Source organism: Triticum aestivum, chromosome 7B (genome assembly GCF_018294505.1).
Source record: "Triticum aestivum cultivar Chinese Spring chromosome 7B, IWGSC CS RefSeq v2.1, whole genome shotgun sequence".
Classification (NCBI taxonomy): domain Eukaryota; kingdom Viridiplantae; phylum Streptophyta; class Magnoliopsida; order Poales; family Poaceae; genus Triticum; species Triticum aestivum.
This window is the reverse complement of record NC_057813.1, coordinates 485,826,553-485,840,494: the sequence shown is the minus strand read 5'-3', so window position 1 is coordinate 485,840,494 and position 13,942 is coordinate 485,826,553. Positions and strand designations below refer to the sequence as shown.

At 42.6% G+C, this 13,942-nt stretch overlaps 1 protein-coding gene across 1 annotated transcript; it reads left to right on the top strand.

The window, feature by feature from the left end:
- The first annotated feature begins 10,921 nt into the window (after positions 1-10,921).
- On the top strand, positions 10,922-13,653 carry LOC123162618 (uncharacterized). Its single transcript, XM_044580382.1, has 2 exons — positions 10,922-11,231; positions 13,327-13,653. The coding sequence occupies exons 1-2, from the start codon at positions 10,976-10,978 to the stop codon at positions 13,422-13,424; spliced, it is 354 nt and encodes a 117-aa protein (XP_044436317.1). The 5' UTR covers positions 10,922-10,975; the 3' UTR covers positions 13,425-13,653.
- The last annotated feature ends 289 nt before the right edge of the window (positions 13,654-13,942 follow it).

Here is a 13,942-nt window from a genome sequence, read left to right as displayed (position 1 = left end):
CAACTGCGAGTGGGAACTTGTGAATGTGTACAGCCATCACTGGGTTCCACTTCCAAAAATCTCAGCGAACTGCCCAGAGGTTGAGCACACCAGTATTCTACGCACGTTCAAATATGATCATGGTGACTTTCTTCTATGGAAGATAGCAATTTGTCAAGTTACCAACCGCTCTTGGAATTACAAGAACTATGTAGTTGTTGCTATCTTCACCAAGCTTGTTGCCGTCCTTCGTGGTTCGACTGGATGGATATTGCTCAAAAATCAGTTTCTGTACACGGATGAGTAATGTGATGCAATTCAATATGAGGGCCTTGTGTTTGCTTCCACCACTCATGGCACTGTTTTTGCATGGGATCCTCATAGTTTCGGTACGTTTGTATTCCACCGTAATTCTAATTGTTTCATCCACATGCATGTGGGTTAGCAAGTTTCCCTTTACTAACTAACCTTCTTCTTGTGTTTCCAAGGTCCTGTGAACATTCCACCACCTATACTTGAAAATTTTGATAACCAAGGGGGAGATGACGATGGTGATGATCACGAGCATGAGGACGAGCAACGTCCATATACTTAGTGGCGCCTGGCAACTAATTCCGATGGATCACCTCTTCTTGTGTGTATACAGCCCACTGCTGATGTTACTACTAAGGAAGCAGGTGTAGTCTCCCATGGTTGCACTATTCGGACCTATTCCAACACCCGTTGCATGGTATTCAGGATGGATACTAGTGTGCTAGCGCCAACACCTTCTCCCTGGTACAGAACTGATAGTCTTGGAGAAAACTCGCTCTTTCTTGGACAAAACTATCCAATGATGGTGAAAGGCGATCCAACTGCTGTTGACACAATGTTACTACCATTTATGAGAAGCAATTGTATCTATACCTCGGACATTTCGGTGGTTCCCTACCCAGGTACTGATATAGTAGGCCGCTTCAGCCTGGATGATCAGTCCTGCGTTGGTCTCAAGATCGACAATGGATGGCCCTTCCCAGAGAATCACGTGTGGTTCAAAGCAAGTGTTTCCAACGCCAAGGATTGGTTGAGTTGAAGTTCATTTCATTGCTTGTTATTTGTTGTGTGATGAAAACTTTAGCATTTATAATGTATCCTCGTTGTCGATGTGGGTTGATGACCTGTTGTATGTAATAAAATGATATGCCTGTGATAAACTTACTAAATTTATGAATGGCCTTCGAGTCGCTTCTCTGAGTGAGTGGTGCGACGAGGCAAAAAAATATTTTCCGAATACATAATTGTACGTGCATTGCAACAGGTTATCGGATGAGGCCAATCAACAATAGTAGTACACTATTTGTACTAGCTTCAAATGCTTCGCGCGTCGGGCGGGTGTTTTTACTGTAGCCATATGTTAATGTGTTCGATGTACGTAACCAGCACCTCGAATCCTCGATACTACAAGTAGGAGTACTATATAAGTAGTAGGAGTAGTAGGGTGGCATGGGCCAGAACAAGCATTCACGTCCAGGAGTACGACACACGACACCAGCATGACATCCATCTGACACCATATTTCTTGGAGTCCGTGCTAGAGCAATCTCTTCAACCTCGTTGTTTCTCTAACTTCAGCCATCGCGCGACGGGCGAGGTGGGGGTTTGCCGATAGTCGGTTACCTCAACTGCGGTCCCACTTGTAAGGCCAACTCCAACGCACGACCCCAAACGGACCTTCATTTTGCACGAACTCCAATGATAATTTTGACTAGACAAGCAAGACCAAAGAAAACAAGAACCACAAGAATACATTTTAGAAGATATCCAACTTCCATAATTGCTCCGGTAAGTTGGATTAGTGCCTTCTCGATGTATTCAGTGTTGATCTGTGGAGGCTCGATCTTGCGTGCTTCTTTCTTCTTCGAGTGTAAAGAAGTAGACGTTGCTTCCTCGCATCTAGTCTCGTGTCTAGCCTCTATTCTAGTAGGAGTATCAACAAGTGCACTAGTCTCATCTCTAGCCTCTATGCTAGCTAAAAGTGCTAGAACATCTACTAAATTGCGCTCTATCAATATATCGATGTACTCTTCTTCCCAATACCAAAACTTGCATCCATTCTACACAATAAAAATTTTAAGTTAGCACAACTAGTCTAATCCGAGAGCACAACCGAAGATTTGGTCAGGTTCTTCCTCCTTTTGCCGACACGTGGGACATCCAGCATCCAGGTCGTGTCATGCAAGAAAATAGAGTGGTAGTTGGAGCCACGTGATGTGCATCTTGGGTTAGACTGTAAATAGAATCTTACTACTCTCGAGTAACTCCAAAAGCGGCCACCGGAGATCTTTATTGGATTTGTTTTTCATCACCATCACGTCGGGTGAAAGATGTGCAGGTTCAGTGGGTCCTCTTGCGTTTTCACTGACATGTGGGACCGCATATGAGCAAACAAATGATGGGCTCCGCGCGTCCGCTGGCTGGCTGAGAAGAGAGATAGAGGAGGGCTGAGCACAGACTCCAGGAAATTTGTTCTACTAACCAGCACCTTGATATAGGCTCGATATAGTGGGGTGGCATGGGCCATAACTAGCATTCACGTCTAGCAATACAGCACACGCCACCCACACGAGTCCCATCCGACACCAATTTTCTTGGATTTCGTGCTATAGCCATCTCTTCTCCCTCCTGTTTTCTCAGCCATCGCGCGGTACGCGGGGTGGGGGTTTGCTGATAGTTGGTTTGCTCAACTGCGGTCCCACTTGTAAGTGAAAATGCAGCACCGCACGCATTCCCCCTTGAGCGGCATGCCAGACCAACCGTGTGGGGGTGCGATGCGAACATGGCAGGCTTTTCCTTTTGAACTTGTAACTTGTAAATTTTGGTTATGCTCCATGGCGCGACTGATAGATAGAAAATAACGATTTTCCCTAGAGTAATGAGAAGTTTGGTTCTGGCGCCGTTCATGCATGGAGTACGTACGAAAATTATGAAGTTGATGCGTAAGGTAAGATAATTACTAGTAGTACCATATATTACTACATGGATTTGACAGAAAGATAAAAATACATATGGATCCATCAACGACATCCTCACGCCCTAGTGCGCCGGGTCACCAACCGACGTGTGAGGAGCAGCGGCGTTGGTGGCAAGCTCAACGTGCTTCTGAACAATGTCGTCCAAGGTTGCCCTGCGGTCTAAGAAGGCCAGCGTCCTATCGTCCTCCTCTTGCATGTAGTAGTCCTTGTGGATGATTTGCACGTAGACGTGGGTGATTATGTCGATGGTGTCTTGCTTCGCCAGGCGCTGCGCGGCGAGCACGACCTCGAGGTGGACATTCTTCGGCACGACGGCGGGCAGTCGCAGGGCCACCAGCGCGTCGAAGAGGTTTTCACCATAGTTGCCGTTGAGGGTGGCGGGCATCACAGAGCCTAGGCGCGTCGGCTGGAGGCATACGTCAAAGTCGTCCGCGAGCTTCTTAACGACGGTGAACTTGTCGAGGAAACCGACGAGGACCTCGTCGAACAAGGAGATGAAGCTGTCATCCAAGCGGCCCCTTGCCCTGGTGGCCTCAAGCAATACCTGGAGACGTTCCTCGGTGTCGGGCCGCAAGCCGGCATCGTGGACCATCTGGCACAGCCGGCTGATGCTTGCGCTCATCGCCTCCATGGGTCTAGCTTAGCTTCTAGTCAACTGATCTTGCGATTCGAGTGATCACTATTGCCCTTGGTTAGCATGCGTAGGTGCGTAGGATTTTGTACTACTCCTCGGCCCTCTACTGCACCTGCCTTTGGATGTATGATAGGTGGGCCAGCCACCCATTGGGCCCACATGTCATTCACCCAAAGGCAGTTGTAGTAAGTCAATGAAGCTGCGTCCCCCTCCGTGTCGGTGTAGTATAGTCATCTCACCGGACCTCTAGTTGGGGCCAAATGAGAGAAGTTTGATGTTTACTAGTTTATTGGTCCCCTTTGCATTTTGTGCCAAGTTTTGACCTTTGATTTAACTAATAAAATGTTAATGCATGTAAACAAAAATGTTGCGTAACTCACTTTACGAAAACCAAATAATCCCAAAACACTTAGGCAGGGTACATTAACTCACTCCTTGTTTCTTATTTCGTGACATATCAACCAATGAGAGATGTGGGTCGTGCATGCTTTCAATGACTTGAGACTACCAAACATGACATGCGGTGTTTAGTTCATTGTGTGTAGTCCTATTAATTAGCAAAAAAACATTAAGTTCTCTCGCCGATAGGAATAAAACAATACACCATGTATTTATTTACAAAGGGAGTAGTACATTTTTTGTGACATGCATTACTAGATATTGCTAGTCAAATACTAAAATCCAGATGGACGTGGTAGTACTCCTAAATCCAGACTGTGGTGCTACTAGTACTAGTAGTAGTACTACCAATGTAGTAGGAGTACTAGCACTGTACTACCCGTTGGTTAAATTATTACGTGCTGCTCCTCACAATGAAGTGACAAGACCCTGCACCGGAGATGACACCTGAGTATAGGCGCCGTGTTCGGCATACCATAGTCAGCCTCACCGTCTACAGTCACTATCATCATGGCTGTAGAGCTAACCTGCTTACAACTAGCCCTGTTCGACATAATTTCTCGTGCATTGCACGGAACACCAAGATTGGGGGTGGACGGCGCCAGCAGCGGCCATCACGCCCGATTTTTCCACGGCCTTCTAGATGTGGTTGGGAGGAGATAAGGCTGATTGTGAGAGACAAGGAGTTGTTTGTAAATAGGGAACAAGTGCGGGCATCTTTTTGCAAAAATGGAGAAGTTTGGTTTGTATGCGTTAGATCTAGATCCGACGGCTATTGGTGAAAGATGGGAGGCACAACATCATCACCAACTCAGGACCTGTTTGATTCACAGGACTTTGAAAACGCAGGAATAGGACACGGCAATATTACAAGTTTCAAACTGATATTACAAATGTTAGTAGTAATGTTGCACCTACGAAGAGGGAATCACTAGGAAGTTTTACGTAAGAACTTTTGTTACTTTAGGTGGATGCAGCGTTATCGTACAAACTAAAATCCACTGCCCTGACAAGTCACTAATGGGCAAATAAGTTTTCGAGTCTCTGGCCACTTGATGTTTCAAAAACAAATTCAGCTTCTGTGGAGACTTTGTCATTTAGGCTTAGATGCTTGCGGTGATCAGCACACCATCCATTGTTGCGCCAGAGAACGCCAAACCTCATTACCTTGAGCACACTTGCCTCCAGAACAAAGAACCTAGCCAATTTAATCTCAGATGTGCTGCCTCGGTAGTCGATCAAATCAATTTCTGTAAGATGGAGATCAAGGCATTCGATGAGATTGTTATAGTGCAACACATTTTTCACTTTCAGGTCTTTTCTTATCTGCAAAAGAAGAGAACATATTAGAGCAGCTGGCTGTATAAGATTGACGTGTCATCAAGAGGTACCAATATCATTCGCTCATACGATAGGGTTGGCTGGCTAGTGATATTTTTTCACTCTCTCTCTATCTCTCTTTATGTTTCCTCTCATTTAACTAGGAGCACGTGAAGAGCTTGGGCATTTGTTGCCTTCCACTATGTGGCCGATGCCATATTTCGCAAAAGTATGCCACATAATACGCATCGATGTCAAATCAAAAGATTTTGGCACCGCTCTCGTGATGTGAGAGAGTTGGCATCGTTGTGCACACAGACCCACATGTATAAACAAATCAATCAAACCAACTACACCAGCCTCTCACTCTCCCAAACAAGTGTTTTTTATTGCCTCGGCCTCTCTCTCTCCCACGCAGTGTTTTTTCATTGCGTGAGTTAATTTGGCGCGGAGCAAAGTAGGTGATCTAGATTGGGGCACCAGGTGAGCAATGGAGGGGCATCGATGCCAAATGCATCACAAGTGAATTTGGCACGTGTTTTGGCCTACATAGCCCACTTTTGTACTCCCTCTGTCCCAAAATTCTTGTCTTAAATTTGTCTAAATACTGATGTATCTAGTTACATTTTAGTGTTAGATACATCCGTATCTAAACAAATGTAAGACAAGAATTTTGGGACGGAGGGAATACTACCTCGTATTTAGTATAAAATTTTGACCATAGATTTACCTAAGAAAATGCCAATGCATGTCACTAAAAATTACACCATTTGAAATTATATTCAAATACGAATCCAACGATATAGTTCTTAGTGACATGCATTAACATTTTGTCAGTTAAATCTATGGTCAAATTTTGATACTACAAAATTGGAAGAGTAAACCAGGACGGAGGTAGTACTTGCTCTTAGGGTAACCATAGAGTTACTGGAGTAGTCTAAGTTACTTTCCACTATGACTAGCCTAGGCTACTATAGTAGTACAGCATAAAAACGATCCAGGTGATCACGTGAGAAAAAAAATACTAAAAACATTTCTTTCGATGCAGTGCGTAGATGCAGTTTTGAACACTACACTTGTCATCGTAATTTGGGAAAATTACGAAAAAATTGAGCTACGTTGTGATTACTGTTTATTAATAGGAAATAAGTTTCACCTTGATGAGTAGCTTCTCCGTGCACGGAAAGCATGTAAGGAATCCAACAACTTGATCCAGATTGGGGCCGGTAGATTTTAGTGCCAAGATCTTCACTGTGCGCATGGACTGGGTCAAGCTTGTGGGAATCATTTTCTGGAAGACGGTCGTAAATACATCAAGAAGAAATTTAAAAATGTGAATTTCAAGAAGACGGAGAAGAAGATGAGCGTTGTACCTGAACGATTACGTATCTAATAAAGAGTTCGGAGAATTTGGTAGACGAGTACACCAACGTTGTCAATTTCGGCGCATCAATGACCCTGATTTTTGTTGGACCTTCTAGATCCGATACAAGCAAACTCTCAAGGAAAGGCGCATTCTCAATGACCATAATGTGGAATAGTTGGAGTGATCTCTTCCCAATTGATGTCTTGTTGCGGGGCCAGCAAGACACATAAATCCATCGGAGATTCGTCGAGGCAATGTGGAGGCTAATGAACCTGTGGATCTGCTCAAGACGAAGGTACTCAAGCGCATTACAGCTGCGGAGAAGGTGCTCCATAGCCTTCCTCGAGATGACAATGTCGAAGAGGTTGAGCTGCTTGAGTTGAGGGAGAAGAAGGGCGGGCGCGACATTAATCTGGGGAAGATAGCAGGAGCTGAAGCTGGCGCGGCACAACGTTGGTGTGAGGCAGAGCACGGACGGCGGCAGAGAGCGACATCGTCCAGCTTCAAAGCTGAGCTCCTCGAGTTGATCTAGGGCGGGGGATAAGAACCACTCGTCGAACTTGGGTTGGACCTTGCAGTTGGTACTGAACATGCGGATGTCAAGGCGTCTGGCTGGCCCAGGGTGCGATGAAAGGATCTTGGAGACTGCGGCCATGCGTTTGCAATCCCCGTCGCAGAGGCAGCTGTCGACGGTGAGGTTGACGGGGACGCGGCGCCAGAGGGGGCACCACCACCGGGAGAGCAGGGCGGTCTATGATGACCCACAAGTATAGAGGATCTATCGTAGTCCTTTTGATAAGTAAGAGTGTCGAACCCAACAAGGAGCAGAAGGAAATGACAAGTGGTTTTCAGTATGGTATTCTCTGCAAATACTGAAATTGTAGGTAACAGATAGTTTTGTGATAAGATAATTTGTAACGGGTAACAAGCAATGAAAGTAAATAAAGTGTAGCAAGGTGGCCCAATCCTTTTTGTAGCAAAGGACAAGCCTGGACAATTTCTGATAATGAGAAAAGCGCTCCCGAGGACACATGGGAATTATCGTCACGCCAGTTTTCATCACGCTCATATGATTCGCGTTCGGTACTTTGATAATTTGATATGTGGGTGGACCGGTGTAGGGTACTGCCCTTTCTTGGACAAGCATCCCACTTATGATTAACCCATATTGCAAGCATCTGCACTACAAAAGAAGTATTAAGATAAACCTAACCATAGCATGAAACTGATGGATCCAAATCAGCCCCTTACGAAGCAACGCATAAACTAGGGTTTAAGCTTCTGTCACTCTAGCAACCCGTCATCTACTTATTACTTCCCAATGCCTTCCTCTAGGCCCAAATAATGGTGAAGTGTCATGTAGTCGACGTTCACATAACACCACTAGAGGAGAGACAACATACATCTCATCAAAATATCGAATGAATACCAAATTCACATGACTACTAATAGCAAGACTTCACCCATGTCCTCAGGAACAAACGTAACTACTCACAAAGCATATTCATGTTCATAATCAGAGGAGTATTAATATGCATTAAGGATCTGAACATATGATCTTCCACCAAGTAAACCAATTAGCATCAATTACAAGGAGTAATCAACACTACTAGCAACCCACAGGTACCAATTTGTGGTTTTGATACAAGATTGGATACAAGAGATGAACAAGGGTTTTGAGAGGAGATGGTGCTGGTGTAGATGTTGATGGAGATTGACCCCCTCCCGATGAGAGGATCATTGGTGATGACGATGGTGATGATTTCCCCCTCCTGGAGGGAAGTTTCCCCAGCAGAACAGCTCCGCCGGAGCCCTGGATTGGTTCCGCCAAGGTTCCGCCTCGTGGCGGCGGAGTTTCGTCCCGTAAGCTTGCTTATGATTTTTTTCCAGGGTAAAAGACTTTATATAGCAGAAGATGGGCACCGGAGGGCCACCAAGGGGCCTAGGAGACAAGGGCGCGCCCAGTAGGGGTGGGCGCGCCCCCTCACCCTCCTGGCCAGGATGTGGGCCCCCTCTGGTGTTTTCTTCGCTCAATAATTCTTATTAATTCCAAAAGTGACTTCCGTGGAGTTTCAGGATTTTTGGAGCTGTGCAGAATAGGTTTTTAATATTTGCTCCTTTTCCAGCCAGAATTCCAGCTGCCAGCATTCCCCCTCTTCATAATAAACCTTGTAAAATAAGAGAGAATATCCATAAGTATTGTGATATAACATGTAATAACAGCCCATAATGCAGTAAATATTGATATAAAAGCATGACGCAAAATGGACGTATCAACTCCCCCAAGCTTAGACCTCGCTTGTCCTCAAGCAGAAGCCGAAATCGAAAAATATGTCCACATGTTTAGAGATAGAGGTGTCGATAAAAACAAAATACGGACATGAGGGCATCATGATTATTCTTATAACAGCAACATATATAGATTTTTGTCATATGGTTTCTTATGCTCAAGTAACAATCAATTCACAATGTCAAGTATGGTTCAGAAACTTCATTGAGAACTAACAAGCTATAATCTCAGTCATTGAAGCAATTGCAATTTATCATAACATCAGAAAGAATCAAAAATAGAGCTTTTCAGCAAGTCCACATACTCAACTATCATATAGTCTTCTACAATTGCTAACACGCACGCAATACTTGTGGTTATGGAGTTGTAATCGGACACTGAGAAAGATAGGGGCTTATTGTGTTGCCTCCCAATGTATTCACCTTTGGGTGATGTCAACAATAATAATTTATGCTAACTTACATCCAATTGGATATATATATATATAGAAAGTCTATTAGTAGCCCAGGGTGAGGAATAGTAATTCTTCACCCTAGTCGGTTGGCTGAGCCAGATCTTACATCAGTGTCCAACGAAATCGCCACGGTTTTAAGATTGTAAAAAGCCCTACCGTCCCCTGCTGTAAAATTACATCGGATTGAGGTAATTTTACCTTTTATGTGTTGATGTCTCGAACCCAGCCACCTCCCCGTCCTTTTCCGCTCTTTATTAAAAACTAGCAAATATGCCCGTGCGTTGCAACGGGAGAAAAGCTATTAGATTATGCATGTGCAATAGATATAAAAAAATTATGAACCAAATGCCAGGATGAGATAAGGACTTTTAGAATGTAATTTCATAAAGTATGTCTGGGTGATGTCATGACGAGATAAGGGACTTTTAGAAAGTCATTTTAAAAATAAAAAATGTGATGGTCTCATCACGACTTGATTTTCTAACGCGTCATAACGAAAAAAAATGTCGGTGATAAAACTGCATTGATGGACACTGCATGAGCTAGACCGATGAGTGAGTGCCTCGCCTTGACCTAGCGTAGCGGTGTTTATAATAATTAGTAATGTGGTAAAAAATATAGCTGTGTATGAAGGCAAAATAGAAATTTAGTCATTTTTATGTAGCTTACAAAAATTAACCCTTAGAAAGTTGTGTCAATTTTTGAGGGCTCAACAATGTACAAGACATGGAAAACTTTTTTTTATCCAAATCGAGGAACTGAATAAAATCATGAAGCGACCCCTACAGATCTCCTGCGACGCTTTATTATGTTCATTATTTATGGATCCGTTTTAATTTTTGTGAACATATTCCAAACTTTAATGGACATTTTTTAAATTCCCTAATATGTTTTGAATACTGGATATTTTTAAAAATCAAGAACATTTTTTATTTCCTGAAAATTTATTTGAAACCGTGATAGTTTTTTATAATACGTGAACAATTTTTTGAAATCATGATCATTTTATGATTTTCCGAATGTTTTTTTAATTCACGAACAGTTTATAATTTTTCAAGACTTTCTTTGAAATATTGTTTTTCTGGAAATCACGAATAAATTTAAAGAAGAAAAAACTAAAACAGAAATAAGAACGTGAAAGGCAAAAAATGAAATAAAAACAGGGGCGTTGCAACCTGCAAATGATTAGATAAAAGATGGGCAGGCTGGGACTCAAACCCTGGTCTCTGTAGTGGAAGCGTGCGGCGCTGGCCACTGAGCTCAGCGTATCTTCGTGTTATATTAGGGGATCTCGGCTTATATAAACTAGAATCAACAATGCGATGCCTGAACCTTTTTTGTCACTTACGGGTGCAATTGGTGGGTAAATTTTACCAATTTCGAGGGTATTTTTTATGACGTATGGAAGAAACTCAATTCTCTTTATTATTAGGTAAAGATAAAGAGGTAAAGATAAAGATAAAGATAAAGATAAAGAAGAAAAGGAAAAAAGCTACGGACGGTTTCGACAGCGAACGGCGGCATGGTGCTCAGCGGATTTGACTTGGTCTTGGGCGGTGCCGTCGTTGCTGTTGGTGGTGCAGACTCAGCGGCGCGGTGCTCGGTGGCAGTAGGTGGCATCGGCGGTGTGGTGAGTTCTTTGGGTTCCTCAGTGCCGGGCAACACGGGAGCTAAATCGACTGCGACCGCTTCATGCTCAACAACGGCCACGACGGCACTGCTCCATCTCACGGGCTACGGCGTCACTGCTCCATCTAGCAGGTTATGGCGGCGTCACGGTGAGCTCTCCACACTCTGGTTCATTGCCAGGATTTATTCCCCGGTATTTCTCCTCCCATCCCCTCTCAATCCAGAATTCTAAATCAAGGAACTTAGGCATAATCCTGGTCACCACTTGCTGGCTGCGGCGGCTGCCATGGTGCTAGGTTTTGGCCTTTCTCAGATTGGGTGTCTATTGATGCATCCCTTTGCTATTTTTGAAGTTCTACACGTTTCAGTTTGGGTGCACAAGTTTGAGTATGGCTTCGCCAGATTTGATAATGTGCATATTAGCGAAGACTGAACAAAAATTTGCATGGCCGTGGTGATCTGGCCTGCTTGGTACTCTAGAAAAATAGATGTTGGGGACAAATCAGGAAGAGCTTCTCTCCAGATCTGACTTATGGCCGCTTCCAGTCCTCCTACTAATCTTCTATCTTCCATAAATAGAGCTACCAACGCTTTTGTGTCTAATGACTCCTTAGGTTCAGGGGCTTGTGTCTAATTACTCCTCAATTTAGCATGCCCATATGCTGCATTTTTTGTCTGTCATGGTCCATCAAATGTTAGTTATTCAATTAACAAACAAGAGGTAATTAGTGTAATCATTATTAGATCTATGTAGGTTTCATGTCTCTGGGTCGTACCGACAGAATTAGGCAATAAAACATGGGCTGTAAGATAATTGGGTTCATATACTGATTTTGGGATATATATTAGCTTGAAGAGAACTTACAGCTAGTACTCAAATTTGGGTGCACAAGTTTAGCTCAAAGAAGATGAAGTAAACTTACAGCTAGTACTGAGATGAGAAGCATCTCGGGTCTGTAGGTGCAGAATCAGGTTGAATTATAATGGATTTTCCCATTTGGATTGGCTTTCAAAGATGAATTGTCACCAGATATAACTTGCCTTCTTATATTTCAGTTGATAAAACATATAGGGTAATTAGTATTACTTACTTCTATATTTCAGTCCACTTTGGTTCTTGCTGATTTGTTCTAATTTCTGTTTTTAGAAAACAATGGTTTAACCATTGTTTTTTGTGTTCGTGTTGTAGCCTGCTATGGCCTAAGGCGAGCTCAAGCCTGAATCCATGAGTTTAGATTGTATTACTTTTCTCATTTGAGATCCTGTGGTCCAGTTTTAATTTGTGTAGCTCCAAACCTAGTATATGCAAGTTCTGTATCAGATCTCTGTTGTCAAAGGTAAATCTTCTAGCTAATGCATATTATGGGCTTACTACCCGTGCTGTTGTCTCATAACTATTAGGCCCTAATTTCTGATAGAAATTTCCTCCATTCAGCCTTTTTTATTTCCTTCAGAAATACATTCAGCTTGTTTGGGAGGGTCTACTTATAAGCATTTGTCTATTAGAGGTTGATATTCTGAAGTTGCTTTTGCTACAATACAATGTTGGCATGTAATGTGCTTAGCTATATTACTAACCAATGACTAGATATGCAACGTTTCATGTAAAATAAAATGAAAAACTTGGCTTACTTTCTGCATGTGGCCAAGGCATAATTTCTTATCCATCATAGAATGGATCTTTTTTCTTCTGGTCAAGCAAGGCATTTGTTGCTACCAGACTAGAATGCATACATCAACTATTTACTACTAAAACAGGAATCATTTATCGAGTTATTTCTACTGGAGCTTACCTCTTTATCATCTGTTTTGGCACATTTTTGAAACAAACATAATTGTATACATATTAATTTCCCAGCCATTGGCTCTATAGGGATCCATATCAACCTCAGAACTGTACCGAAGATCATTGCAATCACTGCGAGTCATGATGCTATATTTTCTTTTTTTTCTTAGGCTCCCATCCTTCTGTAACTATTTTTCTATTTGATGGATATTACTTGCTACGTGTAGTTGTTCCTTGGTTATTAACTATGTTTTGCCAAATGAGGAGTTTTTTTTACCATGGGTTGCACTTGTTATGTTCTGTTTAGGAGTTCCTGTAAGAGCTGGTACCCAGCAAACTATCTCTTTTGTTAAAGTAGGGATCAACCTTTTGTCAAAAATGGTTATCTACATTTTACAGTATATGCTTACTTGTGGTTCTATTCTTGTATTTAACACTCTGTAACTGCATTTTCTTAGGACTCCATTTTTTCCACTTTGGTGGGCGGTCGTCGATTCCCAATAGGCGGACCAGTCGTGCAACATCATTGGTGGTCCTCGGTGTCAGGTTTCCTTGATTATTGGCTTGCTTATTTGATGTGCTTTGCATCTCCTCCCTACAACATGGCCAGCAACCAGGTCTTCGATGATGGAGCTCTCCAGTATCGTCCCCTCTCGATAAATTTGCAGTAGAATCTGTCTATTTTATACGCCCAATATGGTTATATTTAGTAAAGAAGTTTAGTTATCTGCCCATAAGTATGAAACTATGAATCTTTGTTGACTTGCAGCTTCTTTGCTATGGTTTATTTTTTGTTACTACGCATGTTCTAATATAGACTGTCGTCTTGCGTCCCCTTCATAACTTATTGGAATTTATTATGTTCCTTTCAAAAAAAAGTTCAGTACAAATTACGTCATGCATGTAAATTATCATGTCAAGCTTTGAAGCTCATAATCTTACATCGTCGAACATGCAAAAAATTGTCATGAAAGCTCATAATTGTCATGAAGTTCAAATTGAGAGTTCAAAATTCAAAATGTACTGAAGAAATAAAAAATGACTCCCGGAATTAATAAATGTTCCCCACCTGCA